At 42.8% G+C, this 27,709-nt stretch overlaps 1 protein-coding gene across 8 annotated transcripts in view; it reads right to left on the bottom strand.

Moving 5' to 3' along the window:
* Positions 1–27,225, bottom strand: part of PIAS2 (protein inhibitor of activated STAT 2) — a 96,037-nt gene extending 68,812 nt beyond the window's left edge. For 5 of the 8 annotated variants that reach the window (XM_058171059.1, XM_058171055.1, XM_058171056.1 and 2 more), the window contains exons 1-9: positions 27,100–27,225; positions 15,445–15,919; positions 11,351–11,432; positions 8,579–8,629; positions 8,382–8,472; positions 3,263–3,397; positions 2,857–2,962; positions 1,408–1,481; positions 649–809 (exon numbers count right to left, since the gene is read on the bottom strand). In XM_058171059.1, coding sequence (XP_058027042.1) covers positions 649–809; positions 1,408–1,481; positions 2,857–2,962; positions 3,263–3,397; positions 8,382–8,472; positions 8,579–8,629; positions 11,351–11,432; positions 15,445–15,919; positions 27,100–27,123 — 1,199 coding nt within the window. In that variant the 5' untranslated portion in view covers positions 27,124–27,225. Of the gene's footprint in view, positions 1–648; positions 810–1,407; positions 1,482–2,856; positions 2,963–3,262; positions 3,398–8,381; positions 8,473–8,578; positions 8,630–11,350; positions 11,433–15,444; positions 15,984–26,621; positions 26,744–27,099 lie in introns of all 8 variants that reach the window. The other 3 variants (XM_058171057.1, XM_058171062.1, XM_058171058.1) reach the window with 3 other exon arrangements.
* Between the last annotated feature and the right edge of the window lie 484 nt (positions 27,226–27,709).

Below are 27,709 nucleotides of genomic sequence, written 5' to 3'. Positions count from 1 at the left end.
ATATATGTATATATAAATGGCTCTGTGTGTGTGTGCGTAAGTGTGCGCGCACACACACATACGTTCCAGCATAACTCTGGAACGCCTCGAGCAATTTCAACCAAACTTGGTACACAGATGATTTACTCTCTGGAAAAAACTGTGAGGGTAGGATACCCCTAACACCCCTCGGGAGGTGTGTGTCTGTGTGTGTGTGTGTGTCTGGGTGTGTTCCAGCATAACTCTGGAATGCCTGGGTCACTGATATGAAAAGGAATGAATTATAGTTATAGTGTCAAATCACAGTACTTTTGACAGTGATAGTGTGCATTTTGGATTCAAGTTCTGTTAAGATACAGCCTGTTGTGCCTTAAAATGGCTTCTACTGTACAGCACAATGGAGTTGCCATGGTAACAGCTTCACAGTACTCCACAAGGGGGCTCCCTCTGGAATTGGTTCTTAATAAAAACAGAACACCATAGGCCCTCAGCTTCAAGCAAAGAGGGCAAGTTGTCGGGGGGAGATGCCAGCTAAATAACTCAAACGCTGTTCCCTGTAGAATATAGGGATTGGGATAAATAAATACCTGGGCAATGCCAGCTTATCAGCTATTACCTATAAAACTTCATCGCACAAGCTTAGAAGGAAGCCCTTATCTGGGTTCTTACCCATCCAGGATGAGATTCTCGTATGTTGCTTTCTTGTCACACACAGGACAGATCCAGGTCGGCTTCTTCTCATTCATTTGAAGATAGAGAGCGGCATCAAAGCACTGCAGGTGAGTACAAGTGGCAGCACGGCAGGGGATTGTCAGTCTCATTTTCCCCAGCTGGAGACCCAGGTGGATAGAAAGAGAACAGGGAAGAAGAAGAAATTCCATTCTCAGGAAATAAAATGGAAGGTCCTCGTTTAGGACGTATGGTCAAATCCCCCCCAAATGCAAGGATCTAAATTAGAGCATCTCCCACAGACCGGGTTCACATCTAATTACTGGAGAAATGATTTTTTTCCCATCTTGGCAATTTTAAGATGTGTGGACTTCAACTTTCAGAATTCCACACCCAGACAGTATTTATTTGTAGTGATAATTAAAATTAAATAGGAAGCGAGAAGAGAAGAGCGACAAAGATGATTAGGGGACTGGAGGCTAAAAAAATACAATGGACAGTTGCAGGAATTGGGTATATCTTAGTTTAATGAAAAGAAGGACAAGGATGGCATGCTAGCAATCTTCCAATATTTGAGGAGCTGCCACAAAGAAGGGTTCAACTTATTTATTTCTTAATATTATAGGAAGCTTTGAAGTCCAAGCAGAAAGTATGTATTCCACGTAATGTTCCCCATAATACTGGCAAATTATTAATGTGTTTTTATGATAGAAGCTTAATAAAAAAAAAAGTTGAGAACTTTCTCCTAGTTTTACTTACAGGACACATCAGTGATACCCGGAGGCTGGTTGTAGCAATTTCACTATCTGGGTCAGCAGTGAGTTTTTCTTTAACTGAGAGGGGAAAAAAGAGAGAGAAGTATTAAAAATGCAAAATGACTGTCACATTAAATACAGTGGTTAATAAAAGTTCTGCTTCACCTGCTTATCATTCGAAAATCCAACATTTTTTTTTTAAATGAAGCTCTGTGGTATAACTTTTGAAAAACCTTGCCATACAAATAAATGCTTGCCTCCCAGTCAGTAGTGAAATCCAAATTTTTTTACTACTGGTTCTGTGGGCGTGGCTTGGTGGGCGTGGCAGGGGAAGGATACTGCAAAATCCCCATTCCCACCCCACTCCAGGGAAAGGTTACTGCAAAATCCCCATTCCCTCCCCACTCCTGGGGGAAGGATACTGCAAAATCCCCATTCCCACCCCACTCCAGGGGAAGGTTACTGCAAAATCCCCATTCCCTCCCCACTCCTGGGGGAAGGATACTGCAGAATCTCCATTCCCTCCCCACTCGTGGGAGAAGGATATTGCAAAAACTCCATTCCCACCCCACTCTGGGGCCAACCAGAGGTGGTATTTACCGGTTCTCCAAACTACTCAAAATTTCCACTACCGGTTCTACAGAACCTGTCAGAACTTGCTGAATAGCACCGCTGCTCCCAGTATACAATTACAGATAGTCTTTGACTTACAACAGTTCGCTGAATGACCATTCAAAGTTACAATGGCACTGAAAAATGTGACTTATGATTGTTTTTCACAGTTACGACCTTTGCAGCATCTCCATGATCATGTTCTCAAAAGTCAGATGCTTGGCAACTGGTTCATAGTTACAACCGTTTGCTGTGTCCCAATGGCACATAATCATCTTTTGCGACCTTCTGACCGGCAAAGTCAATGGGGAAGCCAGTCTCACTTAACAACCAGGTTAGTAATTTATCAGCCGCAGAGATTCACTTAACAACTTTGGTAAGAAAGGTCATCAAATCGGGCAAAATTCACTGAATAAATTTCTCAGCGACAGAAATTTTGGGCTCAATTGTGGTCGTAGGTCAAGGACTACCTGTAACGTGCTGCCTCTATCTAGAGGAGAAATAGGTTAGCAATGGGAATGTTGGGTTCAATTCTGATCGTAAGCTGAAAATTACCTGTTTAAGCTTAATCTCTTTGCATTTTAAAAGTTGCCTGGAAACTTTTTTAGTCTGTTTTATGTTTCATCTCTTTTCAGCTTTCTCTAAAACAAAAGTCATCATTTTATTCCAGCTACAATCTTGTTAAGACAGTAAGAGAAATATTCACATTTATGTGGACCTCCCAAGTATACTTTGGTACCCAACTGCTTTCACCTGAGTACATATGCTGGAGAAAACTGGAGCCTAATAACAGATTTCTGAAATCAGAAAAATATATATATGCAAGAACGGCTTTACTCACTTAGTGCCCGAGAATGATCAGGATTCCTAATACCCTTCAATTTTAATCTCTGTAGCAGCATTGCTGAAGTCAGCTGGCGCACGAGATACACAGACATTGAGTAATTCTACAAGGGGAAAATCATAAAAGAATGAGTGAGTTCTACTATGTAGTGAAAAATTAACACTGTTAACTTTAATCTACAGCGGTGTTTCTCAACCTTGGCAATTTTAAGATGGTTGGACTTCAACTCCCAGAATTCCCCAATCAGCAAAGCTTTGCCGGCTGGGGAATTCTGGGAGTTGAAGTCCACTCATCTTAAAGTTGCCAAGGTTGAGAAACACTGATCTATAGCAGATACAGAAAGGACCATAGTAACTTAAGGGGGGGAGTGGGGAGAGAAACCATCTTGTTGTGTACAGCTTACCTTTCCAATTTCAGATGTCCAGGATATAGAAATCTGGTTTGCCACTGCAGAGGAAAGTCTAATTAATGATGTAATATTCAACGGACGTCCAGGCCTCTTCTGCTCAATTCCATTTTTAGGTGGAGGTGCGTATCCCTGAAAAACACAGCATTTTCCCAATCATATATTTTCCTTTAGGGATTTATTTTTACTCGCCTTAATTATTTTTTTATAAATAACTCAAGGCAGCAAATGTTATCTAATGCTCTTTCGTCCTTCTATTTTCCCCCACAATATATCTGGAATACGGGCCATAATACATGCATCTAAAATTATGAACAGGTTCAACTGACGCTCGCAGAAGCATTAAGCATGTGCTTAGTTCTTTCAAGGTATTTGGTACAAAGCAGAGTGAATGTATTCCCCTGCAGCTCATTCCCACATAAGTAAGGGCTGCAGTTCTTATGACTTGATGACATATTCAGGGACAGTAAAAAGGCCATAATGCCTTAAGCATCTGAAGTTAAACAAGGTTATTTCAAACATTATTATCATAGGTTATATAGGCAGCCCTGGAAATATCTCTTTCTAGCCCTTCTCGTGTAGCAAAGGAAAACTAGAACAAGAAATGCAAAGATAATCAGAGAAAAGGTGTTCACTTATATTTTTTTTTTGCAAATACAGGTAGTCCTCGACTTATGATTATAATTGAGCCCCAAATTTCTCTCACTAAGTGACACAGATATTAAATGAATTTTGCCCCATTTTATGACCTTTCTTGCCACCGTTAAGTGCACCACTGCAGTTGTTAACAACAATTTGGCTTCCAAATTGATTTTGCTTGTCAGAAGGTCGCAAAGGTGGTCATGTGACCCAAGCTACCGCAACCATCAAAAATATGAGTCAGCTGCCAAACATCTGATAAGTCACTTTTTCCACTGCTGTTGTAACTTCGAACGGTCACTAAACGAACTGTTGTAAGTCGAGGATTACCTTTAATCGTAGGATTTTTTCTTTCTTTTGTCTGTTCCCAGAATTTTTCTTGTATTAACTGTCCTCAGAACAGACCATAATATTCCAGTGGACAATCTACATCAGGGTGTCCAACTGGCTACTTTAAGACCTGTGGAACTTCAACTCTCAGAATTCCCCAGCCAGTTGAAGTCCACAGTTAAAGTTTTCAGTGTTGGACACCCCTGGTCTATATGAGCAACGGTGGCGCAGTGGTGAAAGTGCAGTACTACAGGCTACTGACTGCTGGCTACCTGCAATTTAGCAGTTTGAATTTCAAAGTTGACTCAACCTTCCCTCCTTCCAAGCAGAGGTGGGTTTCAGCAGGTTCTGACCAGTTCTGGAGAACCGGTAGTGGAAATTTTGAATAGTTTGGAGAACCGGTAGTAAACATTCTGACTAGCCCCAGCCCCATCTATTCTCTGCCTCCTAAGTCCTAGCTGATTGGAAGGAAATGGGGATTTTGCAGTAACTTTCCCCTGGATTGAGGATTTTACAGGAGATTGGAGATTTTACAGTATCCTTCCCCTGTCATGCCCACCAAGCCACACCCACCAAGCCACGCCATGCCCAACAAGCCACACCCACAGAACTGGTAGTAAAAAATTTTGAAACCCACCACTGCTTCCAAGGTGGGTAAAACGAAGACCCAGATTGTTGGGGGCAATAGGCTGACTCTGTAAATCGCTTAGAGAGGGCTGTAAAGCACTGTAAAGTAGTATATGAGTCTAAATGCTATTGCTGTTGCTATATGATGTTAAATCCAGGAGATTTAAGTACAAAGACAGAACAAATTCTGTTTCAGGCAGAAGAACTGCAAACATTTGATTTTTTTAACAATACTTTTGTATTTTCTTTTTAACATTTATTTTATTTCATTTTATTTATTTTATTAAATTTTTATACCGCCCTTCTCCCGAAGGACTCAGGGCGGTGTACAGCCAAAATAAAAACAAAATATATACCATTTAAAACAACATTTAAAAAGAGCAAATTTTAAAGGCTGATTATTAAAATTTAGATTTAAAAATTTAAAAATATTAAGAATACCCAATTTAAAATTCAACCCAAATTATGCCAGTCCCGCTTTAATAAATAGATATGTTTTGAGCTCACGACGGAAGGTCCGAAGATCAGGCACTTGACGCAGGCCAGGGGAAGTTCGTTCAGGCGTCACTGCCCCACAGAAGGCCCTACTCCTGGGGCCGCCAGCCGACACTGTTTGGCGGACGGCACCTGAGAAGACCCCTCTGTGAGAGCGCACGGGTCGGTGGGAGGCAAAGGTAACAGCAGGCGGTCTCGTAAGTACCGGGTCCTAAGCCATGGGCGCTTTAAAGATAGTTACCAAAATCTTGAAGCGCACCGAAGACCACAGGAAGCCAGTGCAAGCTACGGAGCAGCGATGTCACGTGGGAGCCCTGGCGGCTCCCGTTACTACTCGCGCAGCCGCATTCTGGACTAACTGCAGCCTCCGGGTGCACCTCAAGGCAGCCCCATGTAGAGAGCATTGCAATAATCCAGCCTAGGCGTAACCAGGCGTGGTGACCGTGCATAAGGCATCCCGGTCAAGGAAGGGCGCAACTGGCGAACCAAGCGAACTTGGTAAAAGGCCCTCCTGGCGACGGCCGCCAGGTGTTCATCAAAAGACAGCCGTCCATCCAGGAGGACGCCCAAGTTGCGAACCACCTCCTTTGGGGCCACTAACTCGCCCCCAACAGTCAGCTGCGGGTGCAGCTGACTGTACCGGGGTGCCGGCATCCACAGCCACTCCGTCTTGGGGGGATTGGGCTTGGGTCTGTTTCTCCCCATCCCGACCCGTACAGCTTCCAGGCACCGGGACAGCACTTCGACCGCTTCGTTGGGGTGGTCCGGGGTGGAAAAGTACAGCTGAGTATCATCAGCGTACAGATGATAACTCACCCCGAAACCACTGATGACCTCACCCAGCGGCTTCATATAGATGTTGAACAGGGTAGGCGAGAGAATCGACCCCTGAGGCACCCCACAAGTGAGGCGCCTCGGGGCGACCTCTGCCCCCTGTCAACACCGTCTGCGACCGGTCAGAGAGATAGGAGGAGAACCACCGATAAGCGGTGCCCCCACTCCCAATCCCTCCAACCGGCGCAGCAGGATACCATGGTCGATGGTATCAAGGCCGCTGAGAGATCTAATAGGACCAAGGCAGAGGAACAACCCTGTCCCTGGCCCTCCAGAGGTCATCCACCAACGCGACCAAAGCCGTCTCCGTGCTATAACCGGGTCGGAAGCCAGACTGGAGCAGGTCTAGATAGACAGTTTCCTCCAGGTGCCGAGGAGCTGCCATGCAACCACACTCTCTACAACCTTCACCACAAAGCGAAGGTTGGAGACTGGACGGCAAATACCCAAAATAGCTGGGTCCAGGGAAGGCTTCTTGAGGAGAGGTCTCACCACCGCCTCTTTCAAGGCGGCCCCTTCCATCAAAGAAGCATTTATAATCCCCTGGAGCCAGCCTCGTGTCACTTCCTGAGCAGCCAGCACTAACCAGGAAGGGCACGGGTCCAGTAAACATGTAGTTGCATGTAACCTCCCCAGCAACCTGTCCATGTCCTCGGGAGCCACAGAATCAAACTCATCCCAAATAACCTCAACAAGACGTGTCTCTGTCATCTCAGCTGGATCATCGCAATCTTGGTCCAAACTATCCCGAAGCTGAACGATTTTATCGTATAGATAACCGTTAAACTCCTCAGCTCGTCCCTGTAAGGGGTCATCCCGTCCCTCTTGATGGAGGAGGGAACGGGTCACCCGAAACAGGGCGGCCGGGCGGTTATCTGCCGATGCAATGAGGGTGGAAACGTAGGAACGCTTCGCCTCCCTCATTGCCACTAGGTAGGTCCTAGTAAAGGACCTCACTAGTGTCCGATCAGCCTCGGAACAGCTAGACCTCCAAGTACTCTCTAGGCGTCTTCTCCGGCGTTTCATCTCTCTCAGCTCCTCGGAAAACCAGGGAGCCAATTGAGATCTACGCCGGGTCAGAGGCCGCAAAGGCACGACACGGTCCAAAGCCCCAGGCCGCAACCAGTTCTTCAGTCGTGCCGTGGGTAAGATCCTCAGGGAACGGCCCAAGCTCCGTCCGGAACCTCTCCGGGTCCATCAGGCGCCTGGGACGGAACCAACGCATTGGCTCCGTCTCCCTGCGGTGGTGAGCGGCGGTCCGAAAGTCTAGGCGAAGAAGAAAATGATCTGACCATGACACTGGTTCTTTAACTATATCTCCTAAATCCAGATCATTAACCCACTGACCAGAGATAAAAATCAGGTCTAGCGCGCCTCCCCCAATGTGTGTAGGGCCATCAGTTACTTGAATCAGGTCCAAGGCCGTCATGGAGGCCTGGAACTCCTGAACCACCGTTGATGACAAGCCGGCTGATGGCAGGTTGAAATCCCCCAAGACCAAAAGTCTGGGAATCTCAACCGCCACGCCAGCAAGCACCTCTAGTAGCTCAGGTAGGGCTGTAGTCACGCAGCAAGGAGCCAGGTACGTGATCAACAGCCCCATCTGATTCCGTGGCCCCACTTCACAAGGAGGATTCACAGCCAGCTATCTGAGGAACAGTGGACTCCCTCGGCCCTAGACTTTCTTTAATCACAACCGCCACCCCCACCTACCTTGGGCCTCGGCTGATGGAATGCACGGAAACCCGGAGGCACAGTTCAACCAGGGTACACCCCTTCTGTGCCCAACCAGGTCTCCGTAATGCCCATGAAGTCCGCGGACTCCTCTGAATCAGATCACAAATCAGGGAGCCTTGTTGACCACGGACCGGCATTGCAAAGCATCAGCCAAGACCCAAGCTCTGAGGGTCTTGACCTTCCGGGAGCAGTGAGGACTGAGGGGCCGGAGCACGTGATCGCTTTTAAACATCGAACACGTGCTCCCGAAGAACGATACGACCCCCCGCCTCCGCCATATCTGCCTCTCCCACTTACCGTACAGATGGAATAATACTCTCTGCTCTGCACATACCCCTCCCCCCCTGTCTTCGGACCGGCTGTAACATGGTGAGTCACCCAGCATCATAAATTTGAGATGAGCATCCATATACATCAAAATAATAAATACATCAAAATAACTTAGTCATCATACCGGCAATGGAAAGAGCTTCCCGTTCACTTTTATGCATAAACTATTGGGGTAGTTATCCTCTTGAGGGCAGCTTGTTTCTGCTAGGCATAGTCTATTTGCAAAAGAAAAAAGTGTTCAGTCAATGAATTTAAGTTACCATTCATTCCAGTTAAAGGAAGGCATTATGGATATGTTATCGTAAGAAAGATGGAAGTCACCTCAATTGAACCTGCACCGTGTAGTCTCTTCTGCCTCCAGGCAAAAAGTCCCTGTAGCAATGGAAATAGAAATGGTTTAGACCTTCACCTTTGAATACAAACTTGCTTCAGCCAATGTTTGTCCACCGCTTCAATAGAGATCAGAGGGGCAGATGCGTTTGTTAAAGACAGTTTCTCTCCCCACATTGCGAGTTGTTTTCAGACAACATACAACCAGCTTTCCCAGTGGCAGAAATAAACGTTGAAGAAAGTTGACAGGTTTGTTCAGAGGTATGAATTCTCAGCGGACGAATGGCCACCTTTGCTAACATTAATCGGTCATATTTGAAGCCATGGGCAACCGCAACCTAAAGACTCCATGATAGACTGTTATTCACTGTGGCCTTATCAGTTGCATACGGGACTGAAGATGTAAGCTAAGTGCTATTATCCAGACCTGTAGGATTCACTTTCAGGGGTCCTTGGTGTTCTCTGAGCTTGCTTGTTTTCTTGCCGACGTTTTATTATCCTAACTAGGTAACATCATCACTGCTAGAACTAGCACTGATGTTACTTAGGGTAATGAAACATCTGCAAGAAAACATGCAAACTCAGGGAACACCAACGACCCCTCATGTCAGTCCTGAGCTACACATCTTCTCCTTTATTAGGATTCACTTTTTCATCAAACCTGCTTTCTGACATTGCTGAATAAAACATTCAGGAACCAAAAGATCTGATCGCCAGGATTAAAGTTTGGTAATGAAACATCTGCGAGAAAACCATCAAGCTCAGAGAGCACCAAGGACCCCACAGTTCAACCCTGAGCTACAAATATTCTCTTCTATCGGTTCTATTTCAGCAATAGCTAAGTTGGCACAAAAACAACCAATCAAAACATTTAGTGACAATTACCATTATTCCAGCCTTCTTTTTTTATTAGGTTTATTGAAACTGGAGCAGAATGCTTCATCGATTTACTAGGATTGCTCGGCTTGTTATGAAATTACCTACTACTATAAGTTTGCAATTAAGTCCTTTCTTGTGGCCCAAACTGGATCTATACTTGTAGTGTAGGTACAAAAAGTCAGACCACAGTATTGGAAGCAAATTAGATTTAAAAACTCCTCTGTAACTATATGGGGGTCTCTTATTCATTGTGGTCAGTGCAGTGTATGAGAAATCTTGGCACTGTCTCCTGTTTTGCATGCTTGTTTTTGGAGATGTTCTCCATTGGATCATACAATTGCAAAAAATAATCTTCACCCCCCACCCATTTAGGCCAAGGGGCGGACAAATCCTGCTTTTGTTGTCAAGCCTTAATAAGCAACATAGTCCTTTCTAAATAGCTCAAACAAAGCAGATGCCTATATGTAGGATGAATTTATTGCCACGTGTTATAGATTTACAGGAACTCAAGGCCATACACACCATTGGGAGGGGTAAAAATGCCCACTGGAAAAAACAAGAAACACTAGTGAAGTTAAATAAAAATGGAAAATGAAAGAATAAACCAGAGCTGACAAACAGGAACAAATAAAATTAAAAAAAGGAAAAGGCCATATTAAATGGAAGCTTGAAAAATGTTGCTGAAGAGCCAACTGTTCCAGAGGTTCTAGGGCAGTCAAAATTGTAGGGAAGAAAACACCTTAAAACAGTATAAATGAAATATTCTGAGCATAGAGGTTTTTAACAAAGTTATAAGCATTTCCATCAGGGTGAATCTCTGAAACTGTAATGAAAAAACAGAATATTTTGGGGAGGTAAATAATTGTCCCTAGAGTTCAGCTTTGCTGTGTTGATAGCATTCACTCTTTCTGATGTATTGGTCTGTTTTCTCGGACATGTTGTATGAGAATTGGTAAAATTCATGGTTAATTTTGATTTTATTTCAACATGTACATATCACTTCTATAAGTATATGCCCCTAACAAACAGTATACGCAGGTAATTATATACAATTTTTTACTCTGATAGAAATAATGGAGTTTCAGGTATCCTAGAGAACAAAAAAATATTAAGTGGCCTACTAATCCAATAGCGGTTCAGTTTGCATTCATATAAATATTCTATAACTAAAGAATAGGCATTGTGTAAAAAAAGTCCATTAGATTTCTGTAGAAACGGGCTATTTTCTAGAAAGAAACATAACATGCATGGATCAAATGGTTATTACCATTGGATTCAAACAGGCAGGAATTCCTCAGGAACATTTGAACCAGAATTTCACCAAACCAATTAAGAAGAATTCTCACCAAATTTCAGCTGTGGTGCACATGTCCAAAACCCAAAGTAAAAAATATTAACTTATCACATTACTTTTCGGGAGGAGCACAATTTGAATATAATTCAGAAAAACAGTGGAGGCCAGACCTTATGTGGACCAACCCATTTCTGCTATTAAGTAAACCTGCAGTTCTTTAAAAATAGAATTAGATTTAATAAGTGAGTTTCTTAAAGGAGCTATATTTTTTAAGCTTACTCAGACTATGAGAAACAACAGACCATTTTTAATAAATAGCAAAAATGTGCTACTTTGAATTATTTTCAAAGTGTATAAAGCAGTAATTGTTTTCAAAGTTTTGTTGGCATAATAAAAATTTGAAATATATACTTGCACTCAGGAGGGCAACTAATACAAGATAATAAACACAAAGAAGTAATAATTTTGCTTGAAGAGAACCCACAAAATGTTCAATATCCAGCAAGTATTGGGACATAAAATGTTTAGGGGAGTTTTTCATGATACGAAATTGTGTACAAGGAAATTCGGCTCAAGTTTTCTGTTATTACCTGGAAAGGCAGATTTCTCTGACTTGTTGAGGTGTTAAAGCAAAAAGAAAGTACTCCTGGAATCTCTGAATACTGCTCTGTACTAAAGAGAAAGAGAGACAAAAGATCTTTTGAGCTGAATACAGGAAATCTTTTCTGACTGATACAAAAACACACTGAACCTTACAAGGAATTATCAATGCACAATAAAGCTTCGACACATAAATATCAACTGTGCATTGAGAAAGCGCTAAAACTCATATACCGGATGGCCGGTGGCTTCTGTTGTCCTTGGCAGATCAAAAGACTATCAGGTTCAGATCCATGAGACTAGCAGAGGTGAGTGCTTTCCGGAAAGTTGAGACATTGAGATGTTTCCCAAGAGAATGTCTATGGAAATTCACAGTCATCCAGGTCATGGTTGTCCCAAAGGTGCTTTTTCAAGAGGCAGCTTTCAAAAAAAGCACTTCATAAATGCATGGCACAACAGAGAACAAACCCATCAGGACTAGATTCGGCAGTCCATCTGCATTTAAAAGACAAAGGTCATTCTTTTGAAGACAGCAAAGTCCACATTTTGGACAGAGATGACCGCTGGTTTCACAGAGGGGTCAAAGAGGCCCTCTCTCAACAGAGGAGGAGGGATACAACAACATCTATCTCCACTCTACAATACAATCCTTTTCAACAGTAGGCTCCACACCCATTTCCCCCACTCAGGTGACCCTGAGGACACAGACAAACCTCCAGGTGGCCTCAAAGACTCTCTGAAAGAATGCAAATGACCAGCTGTCTCCAAGGAGTATAAATGCTTCCATACCCCACCATTCAGTCAGAGCTGAAGAAGCTTCTTGGATGAAAAGCGAAACATCTTCAAAGAAAAACCAGAAAGTCCAGTTGCCTCTTGAAAAAGCACCTTTGGGTTCCCAAGAGAAGGTAGTTCTCTGGAAAGTTGTTTTTTTGTGTCTGAAGGGCAGGATACCTTGAAATAGGTTTTCCCTGAGAAAGAAGCTCATACCTCGGACTTATTATGGTTCTGGAGCAGGGTGGGTTCTATTTACCGTTACTACCGGTTCGAGAGCACGCACACACTTCTGCGCATGCGCAGATCACCCATGATGATGTTGTGGTGTGTGGGTGGAGACTCCTTCTGGTTTTACTACCAATTCTACAGAACCAGACCGAACTGGGAGCAACCCACCAGACTACCTGTATACGTAAGTATATATGTATCCTTCGCCCCCACCCACCCACTTTAATGCTGGGCCTGATCTCCAAGATGAATGCTATCTTGCATGTTACAAAAATGTACTGTAGGTAAAGAAAGCAGTAAGCTGGATCCATTAACTTTGGGTTAGATAATGGCGCTGGTGATTTTTACAAAGAGTTTTGATTTTATGAAGCCTAGGGCAAAGCAAAAAATATTATTTTACTCTCCTAAAAAACCTTAATTCTTCTGATTTAAAGAAAAGGATCCCGTATATTGATTTGTAATTGATTTTTTAAAAAGTTTCTTTGTTCTAAAAATGAGAAGATAATGCAATGTCTCTGTATGGTCCAGATTTAATAAGCTTTAGCAATGAGTTTGGATTAATTTTGCATTATTATATGTAATTATTATATGGATCCCATTTTTCTGTTAATTAGCTTTGTCTCTTTTAATTTATTTTAATCATTATATTTTGGTTTTCTCTCTGAAGCATATAATCACTTCTTTTTTGTTGGTGATGCCGTTATTATTTGCATTTCGCTATTGAAAAAGAAAATTTAATTTTAAAAAGCCCACTTTTTTTTAATCTCTGAGAATTCTTGGTGGATTGATGAGGTCCCAGAAGACTGGAAGAAAACAAATGTTGTCTGCATATTCAAAAAGGTGAGGTGGTCCCATCAAGCTAGAGACAAGCAACCTGATATCAATCCTGGGGTAGCTTCAGCATGTCTGTGAGAACTTGGATAGGCAGGCCACAATTAAAAACCAGCATGGGAATTGTAGCAAACAATCTTTGTTAGATTAACTTCATCTCCTTCTTAAGTGGCACGTTCTCAAATCTCAAATCTTCATCTTAATAGGTAGTACTTAGTAGTAGAAGCTTGGTAGGTCGGGAGAATGTTATAAACATATTGTATTTATTTATTTATTTATTTGTTTGTCTATATTTCTATACCGCCCTTCTCCCGAAGGACTAAGGGCGGTTTACAGCCGTATTAAAAACAATTTTTACAAACACTATTTGGCCCTCAACAAAGCCTTTGACAGATTGCCTAATGATATTAATTAAAATATGGGGTAGATGATACTGCTAAATGCACTTAACAGTTAGCTAAATGACAATGCCCGAAATGTGTATTGTTAATGGCTTCATTTCATCTTGGAGAGACGTATTAAAATAAAAAGCAACAGAATTCTGTCAGGGATCCTGTGCTGTTCGAAGATTTTTATTAATTAAATGAAGGTAGTGAGGAGACGCTTAAATGCGGCTATCCTTGTCAAGCAGAAGTTAAACATAAGCCAGTAAAGGTAGTCCACTACTTACAACAGTTCATTTAGTGACCATTCAAAGTTACAGTGGCACTGAAAAAAAATGACTTATGACCATTTTTCGCATAATCACCATCCTCATGGTCACATAATCAAAATTCAGCACTTGGCAACTGGCTCATATTTATGACGGTTGCAGTGTCCTGGGGTCATGTGATCTCTTTTGCCACCGCCTAATAAGGAAAGTCAAGGGGGAAGCCAGATTCACTTAGCCACCGTGTTACTAATTTTTTATTATTATTTTTTTACATTTATATCCCGCCCTTCTCCGAAGACTCAGGGCGGCTTACATTGTGTAAGGCACTGCAATTTAACAGCCGCAGTGGTTCACTTAATAACCGTGGCAAGAAAATGTCATAAAATGGGACAAAATTCACATAACAAATGTTTTGCTTAGCCACAGAAACGTTGGACTCGACTGTGGTCATAAGTCGAGGACTGCCTGAATTGTGATGTAGTTGCTAAAAAGGCAAATGGCAAAGATTATGGAAAAGAATTGCTGCATTCCATCTATCAGGAGAGCTGTTTCTAGTTCTGTGCAACACTGTTCAAAGAGGATTTTGACAAATTCAAGCAAGGTGCCAATACCTGAGAAGAGATTTGATAGGAGTCTTTAAGGATCTGAAGGGCTGCCACATAGACAGGGAACAGACTTTATTATCCAGTGTCCTTGAGGCCAGGATCTTAAAACTACAGAAAAGAAGGTCCAACTACATAGTAGGAAGAACTTTGTGACATGGTAAGTTTTTCTTTGCTAAGGGTCTTTAAGAAAAGGCTGAAGGATCCTATCTCACAGACAGTTGGAATTATCCATGAGCTATGAGTTAGGAATTGGGTATCGCTAGTCTAGAGAAAGGAAAGGCTAGGAGTGACATGATAGCAGTATTTGAGGGGCTGCCACAAAGAAGAGGGGGTCAACTTATTTTCCAAAGCACCAGAATGCAAGACAAGAAACAATGGATGGAAACTAATCAAGGAGAGAAGCACCCTGGAATTGAGGAGAAACTTCCTAACAGCAAGAACAATTAACCCAGGCATCATCAAACTACAGGATAGATATAGCTCGCCAACACAATCTATCTGACCCATGTGCAGTGGTGATTAAGCCCCACCCCTTCCCAGCCATCGCCCTTATCGTCAGTCGCCCCAACACGTGTTTCCAGCACGCGCTCCTCTGTCCCAAAGTAGGATTGAGTGGGTGGAAGGGAGAAGGGTAGGAGGGAAGGAGAAGCCTGGCTGCTTTCCTTTGGCATGGGGCATGGGGGGAGGGGGAGGGAAGATCCAGTACCCCCTCCATGCCTGCCCGCTGCTCTCGCAGCTCCTTGCACAGCACGCTTCACAATCGGGGAGAAAATATGTATAGCTGTTGGCACACCATACTCTAGCTATAGCTCTTCTTTTTAAAAGCTTCATAAAACGGGATTGCTGATCACATTGGAACATTAACCAGCAAGCAATTCTAAGTTAGTCTTGGGATTGGAAACAATAATCAGGGCAAACCAGTTTGGCGTGTCACCTCATTATTTTTGTCCTGACTAAGCGTTCGTATCAAACGTGTGTATTTTAGCACACTTACCTAAGCTGGTAGGCCTCATGAGAACGTCAAGCACATCATAAAAAGGGAGACTCTTCAACTGAACGTCAGGATGCACTGGAGGAACCGAAGGGGGCGGCTGCTGCATCTCAAAATGAGGCTTGGTGTCCTGAAGTAACACTGAACCAAGAGGAGAGGAAGGTGATTGGGGAGCGGCCGAAGTTGAAGGTGCAGGATGCAATCCGGGCACGGCTAAGTCAGGTTCAACCGGAGAAGAGCTACTGTCCAGGTTGAAAACTGAAGATTTTAGAGCAGTCAAGTCAGAAAGGCCTTCAATTGTCCTGGGGTAGCGGCGCCTGTAGAGTTCCCGAATCTTGATCTGAACCGCTGGGCTACAGCCGCTCTTCAGCAAGTGCAGAGCCCTCATTAGGAGGTCATGTTTGCGCCCACTTTTATTACGTCCAGCAAAACCCAGCAACACTTGCAGTTCAGACACCCGAAAACTTGATACCATATTCTAGGAGCAACAACAGATCAAGAATAGGTGAAATGATGGGCAATGGCAGGATGGATTGACAGCCCTAGGTTAAAAAAGTTAACAGTAAATACGATCAAGTTTTATTTACATCATAATATTGTGTCATGCCATATATGGGCAACAAAACCTTCATGATTTAGGAGTGGGGTTTTTTAACCAATTCAGTCACTGAAATACTGATGGTACTGCAACTGGGATGTAGTTAAAAGCCCTACTCAAACTGCACCCCACGCATGCACGACTAGACCCATTCCTCTCAATAAGTATAATTTTTCATCGAACAAGCAACATTAACCTCCATAATGGCAGCAATAAAGTAAAATATAAGTTCTAATGAAATGACACATTTATAGCACAGAGTTAAAAGCCCAAACACTCATTTTGGTTACTGTACTGTTTTTGTTTCACAGTTTTTCAGATTTTTATAGCTACAGGGTGTCTCATACCCATCGTCTCGTTCCATGCAGGATATTTGTGATTACAGTGCAGCTCAAAGAGCTATAGAATCAGCTTAAATATATCACTTAATCTACACTCATTCCTTGGAACACTAAACTAGTGACTTGAAGTGGAATTCTATGATAAACACAGATAGATAGATAGATGAATAAATAAATAAATAAATAATAATAATAATAATAATTATTATTATTATTAAATTTTTATACTGCCCTTCTCCCGAAGGACCCAGGGCGGTTTACAGCCAAGTAAAAACAACAATCAATAACACAATACAGATAAAACAATAACTAAAAAATCTTATTCAAATTTGGCCCCAATTTAAAATACATTTAAAAACCATAAAACCTAATTAAAAATTAAAAACCCAATAATAATGTCTAAAAATTCTATGCCAGTCCTGCGCGGAAAAATAGGTACGTCTTCAGCTCGTGGCGGAAGGTCTGAAGGTCAGGGAGTTGTCAGAGTCCAGGGGGAAGTTCGTTCCATAGGGTAGGAGCCCCCACAGAGAAGGCCCTTCCCCTGGGGGCCGCCAACCGACATTGCTTGGCTGACGGCACCCTAAGGAGTCCCTCTCTGTGAGAGCGCACGGGTCGGTGGGAGGCAAACGGTGGCAGTAGGCAGTCCCATAAATAACCCGGTCCTAAGCCATGGAGCGCTTTAAAGGTGGTAACCAACGCCTTGAAGTGCACCCGGAAGACCACAGGCAGCCAGTGCAGCTGGCGCAGGGTTGGTGTTATATGTTATATATAAATAAAAAATAAATTAAAAAAAAAAACAGAGCACAAGATAGCCTCAAATTTTCTCATGGCTAAATGTTCTTACTCTTCTGAGTATTTATTTATCTTTCACAATTTGGCCTTCCTCTGAATACAGATACAGTAGAACCTCTGGTCACGAACACTTCTGACCAAATCGGGTTCCGACTAAAATTCATCATTTTTTTTCCTGCAGCCGAATTCCCCTACCATGCCATTTTTTTTGTAAGTGCCAAATTTCCAAAATTAGATTCGGGTCACGACCAAATCGATTTGCAACCGAAGTTATGGAACAAATTATGGTTGTGACCAGAGGTTCTACTGTAGTCCTTAAGTTACTACAACTGGAATTGGAACACATTTTGACAAATGAGTCATGCACATGACGGTGTGCGGTTTTGCTCGATTTTACGACCCTTTTTTTTGACACTGTCTTTAAACAAATCCAGTTTCCCCCTTTGGCTTTGCTTGCCGGAAGCTGGCTAATAAGGTCGCAAATAGCGATCACGTGACCCTGGGACATGGCAATCACCGTCGGCCGCCAAGCACCTGAATCACAATCATGTGACCACAAGGATGCTGTAACGGTCCTAAGTGTGAGGACAAGTTATAAGTCACTTATGTCAGTGAGGTTGTAACTTCAAATGGTCCTAATTAAGGACTACAGACCTGCAAATATAGCATTAGCTTTACAGGGAGTTGAGAAAAAGCAAGTCAATGCATCAGTTTCGAAACACAAAATCCAACCACAGGGGCTAACATGATGGGCTTCTATTGTTTCACCCCCATTTTCAAAAGCCATCTTCCATTCCTCGATATTACCAAAATACAACTTCCGGCATCCCTTATTACCGAGTCTGTTCATTTGTGCTACCAAGGCTTGCAGTTCACCAACACCTGGAGGGCTGTAGGACTCCCATTCCAGGTCTAGAATATTCTTCCTATAAGCAATGCTTCAATAGCAAAAACAAATGCATGATAGGGCTTTGCAAAGCTACCCTAGACGTCTGAAATCTCCCTTTCTTGGATATTCTTCAGAATCTGTCCTTAAACACTTCCCAAGAATTGGTTTTAAGAGTCTCCAGAGACCTCGTAAAGAGACCTCGCTTGAGACACCCACACCTGAAGCCCTTATAAGCAGAACACCACAAACAATCCCCTAAACTCCGCTGAAGATACTACCTAGCCTGGTAACAAAATGTTCAGAAAACCAACCCACGAGCTTGGAGAAGGAACCTTCACCGTCATCCTACATCTGAGCTACAGATATTCACCACTATTGCAAACCTCCAGGTCCCTTCTATTAAACAATGTCATCTTGAGAGTCATGTTCTCTCGTCCTCTGCTCTGTGAAACAGTATAACCCCCTCCCTGGAGATTTAAAAGCCCCGAATCCTGTGAGCCTTCCATAAGGCATTGAAGACCTGGCTGTTCCCCAGGCACTCGAACCGAAGTGGAGATAAGCTCTGTTACCTTCGGTGATTAATTGTTCATTGTTTATCTTTGGGTGCCCAGGGAAGGGGGGAATAATATTTTTATTGGGGGGGGAGTTGTTTTTAATCCTGTAAACTACCCAGAGTTACTTGTGAAAGATGGGTGTTATTATTTTTACTTATTTGCATCCCATCTTTATTATTTTTACAAATAAACAAATCCAATGCAACTTCCTCCTCCCATTTTCCCCATAACAACCACCCTGTGAGGTGGGTTGGGCTGCAAATGATAAGAAATAAATCCCCACCAAGAGAAAGACCTCCAGGAGTAAAATTGGAGGCAGCAATTTTCCACCTCTCTCTACAATATTGAAACTTCTTCTAGAGAGTTAGGGGAACCTTCAGAGCATTATAATTCCATTCTATATTATGCTACAAGGTACAAAATGATTATTTTTAAACGCTTGATTAAATTCAGATGATAATGATAATGGCTTTACAGTATGTGTGGGCAGTCAAGATGGAACTTCTTAAAGCAATTATTATAAGAAATTGAAAATATACCAAACACTTAAGTAATCTATTTTTGATGCAGAAAATATAATAATAGGGATATTTAGAAAAGATAGCAAGATAGCATTTCTTTTTCCTCTTCCTTCATTTCAATTAAAGCTGATTTGGTTTTGGAAATATGTTAAAAATCAAGAGTCAAGCATCCCTATTTTTCTGTTCGCATCCATATTAATTCCCTACTATCATTTCTCTCTTTCCTGACTTTCATCCTGGCAACTCTGGCTTAAGGAATGGCAAAGTATGTTTAGGTTTTACACTAATTTCAACAACTTATCCTGATTTGCTGCTTTAAGTCCTGTTTCTTTCTTTTTATTCTTTTTTTAATTCGCATTTATATCCTGCCCTTCTCCGAAGACTCAGGGCGGCTTACACTATGTTAGCAATAGTCTTCATCCTATTTGTATATTTATATACAAAGTCAACTTATTGCCCCCAACAATCTGGGTCCTCATTTTACCTACCTTATAAAGGATGGAAGGCTGAGTCAACCTTGGGCCTGGTGGGATTAGAACCTGCAGTAATTGCAAGCAGCTGCTGTTAATAACAGACTGCATTAGTTTGTTGAGCCACAAGAGGTTTCTCTGTAGTTCTTCCAGTTTAACCAGGCAATTTGGACAGCTCTGTGCAGTTGAAATTATTTTTATATTTAATGGTGTGCGGGGAGATAGGAAAAGAGGAAGTTGGGCTTTACACTGGAATCAAAACTCTCTTTCTTCATGCAACATCCTTTCTACAATATTCTTTCATTTCTCTCACTTTTCCAGCATTCTCTTACATGCATTTTTTCTTCAATCGCAGGCAGGCCCAATCCTTTTCCATCATTCTCATTAGCATTACACATTCTTGTAGCACTGGGTGATACTATTTTTCCATGCTGTTGAAAGCATCCCCCATATTCCTTTCTTATGTACATTTTCCTTTGTTTGTTGGGAGATTAATATCATCTAATACGTTTCAATATAGAATTCATACTTTCCATTCCTGCAGTTATTCGCTTTTCGCTTCCCCCCCCCCCCCACAATTTTTTCCTTAGGTTATTTCTGGGTTTTTCCATTGTTAACATACAACTTCACAAATCTATTTCTACCAGCATATGTTCCCACAACAACTAAAGATATAAAGCAGATTTTTGATGTATACATTTGCTCTTTAATTCATGATAAAACTTACACTTTCCTTCATGTGGAAAGGAAATTCATGGCACCATATTCTAAGATTTATCACATCCTTCCTTTTTTCTTGGTTTCACATGCATCTATTTTCATTTATTCCATTAGCCAACTCATTCTCATTTACTCCTTTTTTACATTGCCAGTTACAATCTTCCATATATCCGGATTGTCAAATCTACTTTCATTATTCTAATGACAAGCAAAGCTTTTATATATAGTCCTCAACTTACAACTGTTTGTTTAGCAACCGTTCAAAGGTACAATGCACTGGGGAAAAAAATAACTTATGGCCATTTTTCCCACTTAGGACGGTTGCAGCATCTCTATGGGCATGTGGTCAAAATTCAAACACTTGCAAAATTCAAATGCTTGTCGACAAATGTCGGGACTATTAATATTGCCACTGCATTACATCTGGTAGATCAGGGGTCCTGAACCCCTGGCCCGCAGCCCACTACTGGGCCTTTCCTTTGCTCGTTTAAAACCGGGCTGCAGAAGCAAGGGGTGAGTGCATGCGAGCGGTGTGTGCGTGTGTCTGCCATTTGCACAAACTGGAGTAGCGTGCAAGCTTGCCTACCATTCCCTCTCCCTCCCTCCCCTCTGCTGGTCCACAAAGTCGGAAATGTTGGGGATTGCTATGGTAGATATTTGTCTCTTGACACAGAGCATGTAAAAAATATATCATCATCTATCAACTGGTAAAAAGTTCCTGCTTCCATCTGATTTTTTTTTTCTTATCATTCTTTTTCCCAATTTTTAAGCTCGGGTTTCCCCATAAATGAACACGGGAAAGAGCCTAATGCTTTTTATTAGACTATACTCCACAGCTTTCGAACTGATGTGTTTCCAGAGACACATATCATGTTTTTTCTCATTTTTTAGTACCCCTTTCCCCCCCCCCATATCAGTCACATATGTCACACTTTACACCTGTGGTGCTATGCGATGAAGATTCCTATCCCTAATTCCATCGTTAAGTGAGGACTATCTGTATAATAATACATATTTATGCGACTTCTGAACTTTATTTGCACCTCTATAACTGTCTGGTTCGGTTCTGCAACCCAACAAGAAAGACACAGACTTCAGAGGATAATTAGAACTGCAGAAAAAATAATTGCTACCAACCTGCCTTCCATTGAAGACCTGTATACTGCACGAGTCAAAAAGAGGGCTGTGAAAATATTTACAGACCCCTCGCATCCTGGCTATAAACTGATTCAACCCCTACCCTCAAAACGACGCTATAGAGCACTGCACACCAGAACAACTAGACACAAGAACAGTTTTTTCCCGAAGGCCATCACTCTGCTAAACAAATAATTCCCTCAACACTGTCAAACTGTTTACTAAATCTGTACTACTATTAATCTTCTCGTAGTTCCCATCACCAATCTCTTTCCACTTATGACTGTATGACTATAACTTGTTGCTGGCAATCCTTATGATTTATATTGATATATTGCCCATCAATTGTGTTGTAAGTGTTGTACCTTGATGAATGTATCTTTTCTTTTATGTACACTGAGAGCATATGCACCAAGACAAATTCCTTGTGTGTCCAATCACACTTGGCCAATAAAAAATTCTATTCTATTCTATTCTATTCTATTCTATTCTATTCTATTCTATTCTATTCTATTCCATTCCATTCCAGTTTGGGGACATATTTTGCTATCTTCTTGTAAAGTACAACCTCATCTCTACTTTGACTTCGTATAAATTAGATGGTGTCTAGTCTTTCGATTTTAAGAGAAATTGGGGTTTTCAGGTGTGCAGGAACACATGCAGTATATACCAATAAAGGAGAATATTGGTAGCTCAAGGTTGAAAGGAGGGGTCCTTGATGCTCTCTGAGCTTCGATTGTTTTCTTCCATAAATTTCATTACCCAAACTAGGCAACATCATTGGTGCTAGTCCTCACATCAGTAATAGGACTGATGTTACCTAGTTTGGGTAATGAAAAATCTGCAAGAAAGCAACCAAACCAGAGAGCACCAAGGACCTCTCTCACCCAGCATCCATCAACAGTTCCTTAAAGAAGCTGTGTGTTTTCCCAGGATTATACTTCCATAGCTACAATGCAATCCTGGGAAAAGTCTCACTTAATCTCAGTAGTTCTCAGCTGTTATCGGGGCACCTGCAATCACCCCAAAACAATTTTCTCTCCAAAACACAGCATGGTCATAATAGCATTGTCATAAATGACAAAAGAAATGAGTAGAGATATACTTTTGCAATTTCAAGTACTTTACATTACACAACTAAATAACCATCTCTTCATTCCAACAGTCAAAGAAACTAAGCATACAGTATTATTTGGTTAATCAATACTGAACAGGTCAGGTTGCCATTTAATGTTTCAAGGGAGAAATTTTCAACAATGGAGGGAGAAGCCAAATATGTAGAACGTGTTTTTAAAAAATTCTCAGTTAAGAGTATTGAATACACATGGAAGTATTGTTAAACTATAACATCTTGATTTCCCCTGTTTAACAGCTCTTAGGCCAACAAACTTATGGCACAGAGACTGTGCCATAAATTAAAATTTGAGCTTCATTTGAAACACTAAAATTAAATTAAATAGAAGATACTGGGGAAAAGGAAACAGCAGCTGAAAGAAGATTCTTTCAAATCATACTTGTACTTTGATTCTTCTCTCTTTGGCCATTAATAAAAATATTTTGTGCACTAAAAAGTATTACTTTAATGTCAGAATAAAATCATAACTAAAAAAATTTAAACCTGCATATTTCGCCCCCCACCCCCAATACAATCAGCTTCAGGACATAAAAAAACGAAACAAAATATAAAGAGTTTGAAGTCATAAAACATACAAGAGATAGTGGTATACAATTAGTCCTTGACTTATGTCCAAAATGGAGCCCAGAATTTCTGTCATAAATCATGACAATTGTAAATCAAGACACCCTTACACCAATCTGATTTTACAATCTTTTTGCAGCAGTTGTTAAATAAACTGGCAATAGTTAAGTGAGTCAAGGTATTCCTATGTGTGTTTATTCCTGGAAACTGACTGAACAGGCCAATTTCTGGCTAAAACAGCCATAAACACCATCACATGACTGCAGAGGGCTCTAAATTTGAAGAGATAGTAGGTTAAGAAGTGTGAAAAATAAATATAAATATATAAACTGGCCTTAAGGCAAGGGGGCTGCCAGGCTTTCCTTGTTACCATGAGAGTTGCCACCTTCAGAAACCTAGAATTGGGTCCCAAGTACCTTTTGGGAGAGGGGCCCATCATAACTACAAACAGTTGCCAAGTAACTGGCCATTAAGTGAAAATTACCTATAGTTAAATCTACAAAGCATTGTTAGATTTTTGTTAACTGAAGTGACATAATCCATGAGTATTATCTTCAGCTCAGTGATCTGTATCTAACAATAATGAATTCAAAAGCAGATTGCCTATAAAGGCTTTCAGACTTCTTCAGGAAAGTATCAGGACTCCAGGAGTAAACTCAGAGATTAAAAGCCCAATCTTGCCTATTTTTTTTAAACAGGTCTCAACAATAGATGGGACTGCCTCTCGAGTATGTAGAATATTACACTGGATCCTGACACTCAGAGAAGTCCTGATACTTTCTGTGGTTCAATTGAGGGAATGAAACCCTGCAGGGTAAAGCAGAAGCTTAAAGAAAAGGGCCTTCCTGAGAATGGAGGGGAGAAGAAGGACGCAACAAAGGAAAAATAGAATTAGGATCCGAGAAGGGGTTAGGTGAATAATTAGCACAGGAAAAAAATGAATATAGTCTCCAAAAATCCCTCTTTATGAAAGTGAGAAACTAAGCTGTTTTTCTTGTCAAAAGTGCCTGGCAGGGAACGAACTCCAGGAGAAAGAGAGGCTGGGAAGGAAGCAAAGGAGCAACATGGACTGAGTAACTCCAGAGCTACAGGCTATGAAGGGACACAAAAGCTCATCGTTCTGGGCCGCAGGTGAAGCCAAACTGAGTGGATTGCTGGTGGGAAAGGAAACATCTGAGAATCACAAAAGGAGGTGCTGCTTGGAGGAAGGTATGGGCTAGGGGTGAGTTAATAAAATAGGGAGCAGGTTGATAGGGCTTACTTAAGGGATATGGGGAATTGTTAGGGGAGGCTTAGACAAAGGGGGCTGACAGGGGTGATTTAAGAAATAAGGATGGAGTGACTCAGGAAATAAGAGGGGGTTGAGGAGTCTTAAAAATTGAAGGGGTTGGGGTGATTTAGAAAATAGGGCGGGCTGATAGGGTGACAATAAATAGGGGAATGGCTTAGGAGAGACTTAGGAAATAAGGGGGCTGATAGGAGTGCTCAAGAAATAAGGAGGGATTTGGGAGAAAATATGGGGGAACTGATAATAGTGACATAATAATGGGGCTGATGGGGTGCTCAAGAAATAAGGGGGGATTTGGGGGCGACTTAGGAAATAAGGAGGGCTGATAAGGGTGAGTTAAAAATAAGGGGGTATGCTAAGCTTAATTCAGCAAATAAGGGGGATTGCTAGAAGCGATTTAGGAAATGGTGGGGCTGATAGGGGTGACTTAGGAAATAGGTTCGGTAGAGGTGCCTTGGGAAACAAGAGGGATTGACAGGGGTCACTTAGGACAAGGGGAGGGGTTCATGGGGAGACTAAGGAAATAAGGAGGCCCGAAAGGGATGACCTAAGTAGAAAGGGGGACATGGGGTGACTTAAGAAATAAGGGAGGAGTTTAGGGGAGACAGAAAATAATGGGGGGCTGATAAGGATGACCTAAGAAATAAGGTAGAGGTTAGGGTGAGTTAAAAATAAGGGGTTGCTAAGACTAATTTAGGAAATAAGGGGTGATGGGGTGACTTGGGAAGTAAAGAGAGCTCTGGTAGAGATGACTTGGGAAATTAGAGATTGATAGGGTAACTTAAGAAATAAAAGAGTTTAGAGGCAGAAAATAATGGGGGAGAGCTGATAAGGGTAACCTAAGAAATAAGGGAGAGGGTTAGGGTGAGTTAAAAAATAAGGTGGGGGGTTGCTAAGACTAATTTAGGAAATAAGGGGGGTGATGGGGTGACTTGGGAAGTAAAGAGAGCTCTGGTAGAGATGACTTGGGAAATTAGAGAGATTGATAGGGGTAACTTAAGAAATAAAAGAGTTTAGAGACAGAAAATAATGGGGGGCTGATAAGGGTAACCTAAGAAATAAGGAGGGGTTAGGGTGAGTTAAAAATAAGGTGGGGGTTGCTAAGAATAACTTAGGAAATGGGGGTGATGGGATGACTTGGGAAGAAAAGAGAGCTCTGGTAGAGATGACTTGGGAAATTAGAGAGATTGATAGGGGTAACTTAAGAAATAAAAGAGTTTAGAGGCGGCAGAAAATAATGGGGGGAGCTGATAAGGGTAACCTAAGAAATAAGGGAGAGGGTTAGGGTGAGTTAAAAATAAGATGGGGGGCTGCTAAGAGTAACTTAGGAAATAGGGGGCTGTTAGGGTGACTTAGAAAATAAGGAGGCCCGATAGGATGACCCAAGTAATAAGGGGACATGGGGTGATTTAAGAAATAAGGGAGGGGTTAGGGAGGCAGAAAATAATGGGGGGCTGATAAGTGGTGACCTAAGAAATAAGGGTTAGGGTGACTTAAAAATAAGGGGAACAAGAGTAACTTAGGAAATAAGGGGTGATGGGATGACTTGGGAAGTAAAGAGAGCTCTGGTACAGATGACTTGGGAAATTAGAGATTGATAGGGTAACTTAAGAAATAAAAGAGTTTAGAGACGGCAGAAAATAATGGGGGAGCTGATAAGGGTAACCTAAGAAATAAGGGAGGGGTTAGGGTGAGTTAAAAATAAGATGGGGGGCTGCTAAGAGTAACTTAGGAAATAGGGGGCTGTTAGGGTGACTTAGAAAATAAGGAGGCCCGATAGGGATGACCCAAGTAATAAGGGGACATGGGGTGATTTAAGAAATAAGGGAGGGGTTAGGGAGGCAGAAAATAATGGGGGGGGGCTGATAAGTGGTGACCTAAGAAATAAGGGTTAGGGTGACTTAAAAAATAAGGGGGGGGAACAAGAGTAACTTAGGAAATAAAGGGGGGGTAATAGGGGTGACTTGGGAAATTAGAGGGACTGATAGGGGTGACTTAGGAAATAGGGGAGGGGGGGTCAGGTGAGGCAGCCAAGTTCAGTCCAGGCTCCCCTCCTCCTGTGGCGATTTAAAATAAAATAAAAAACAACAAAAACACCAGGGGGTTTCCTTCCTCCCCCCCGACTCTCCCCTCAAGCGAACGTGGGGAAGCAGCCCTCCCTTTGTTTTCACCTGCTCCTCCGAAGCGCCGGGAGGGTCCTCTGGGAGCCCTCAGGTTGAAGCCTCCCGCCGAGACGAGTCCGGCAGGGACATGGAAGATGGGCGTTGTAGTCCCGAGGGCGACCGGAAGGAAACTAAGGCCGGGAAGGGGGGGGTTTAATATATAGATATATATTTAATATGTGTGTGTATATATATTAAATATATATATATATATATTAAAAAAGGACCGGGAATGGGAGGGAGGAAAGAAGGAAAGGAGTCGCCACGGTTGGAGGGCGCCCCCCCCCCGACCCTGCGCGCGACTCCCAGGCGTCGGACTACAATTCCCATCAGCCTCGGGGAGGCCGGAGGGAGGGGGGGAGGGAAGGAGGAAGAAAGGAAGAGGATAGCGGGCCCCCCCCAACCCAAAAACCGGGGCTCGCGGGAGGAGGGAGGATTCTCCGCGGGAGGGAGTGAGGGGGGGGAGGGCGGCCCCGCTCGCGCTCACCCTCAGCTCCTCGAAATCCGCCATTTTCTACCCGCCGCCTGGCTCAGCCTCCGCCGCCGGCACCGACGCCGCCGCGGCCGCCGCCACCATCCTGCAGGGTCGCCCGATGCCGCCGCCTCCTCCCCCTCCTCCTCCCTCCCTCCTCCTCCGCGCTGACGCGAAAGGGGGCGGGGGAGGGCGGGACGGCCACGCGGCCCCGCCCACCCGACTGCGGAGGCCGCCGGGCCGTTAAAAGGGGCGGGGCTCGAGGCCTCCGCGCTTTTCCCGCCCTTTTCGAGCGAGGCGCCGGGAAAAAAAAACAACACACCCCACAAAAACCAATAATAAAAATATATTTTTTTTAAAAAAAAAGGCTTCACGCTTCTGCCGTGGCGGGTCAGCGCCTGAGGCGGCCGGCGAGGCTGAGGAAAGCGCTACTTTTTGCTCGTCGGGGTTGGAGTGAGAAATCTGAGGGAAATGGATCCTCCAGAGCAGGGGTCTCTAACCTTGCCCACTTTAAGCCTGGTGGACTTCAACTTCCAGAATCCCCCAGCCAGCAAAGCTGGCTGGGGAATTCTGGGAGTTGAAGTCCTCCAGGCTTAAAGTGGCCAAGGTTGGAGACCCCTGCTCC

Source organism: Ahaetulla prasina, chromosome 2 (assembly GCF_028640845.1).
Source record: "Ahaetulla prasina isolate Xishuangbanna chromosome 2, ASM2864084v1, whole genome shotgun sequence".
Classification (NCBI taxonomy): domain Eukaryota; kingdom Metazoa; phylum Chordata; class Lepidosauria; order Squamata; family Colubridae; genus Ahaetulla; species Ahaetulla prasina.
The sequence above is the reverse complement of the archived record's forward strand: the minus strand, read 5'-3'. Positions and strand labels throughout refer to the sequence as shown.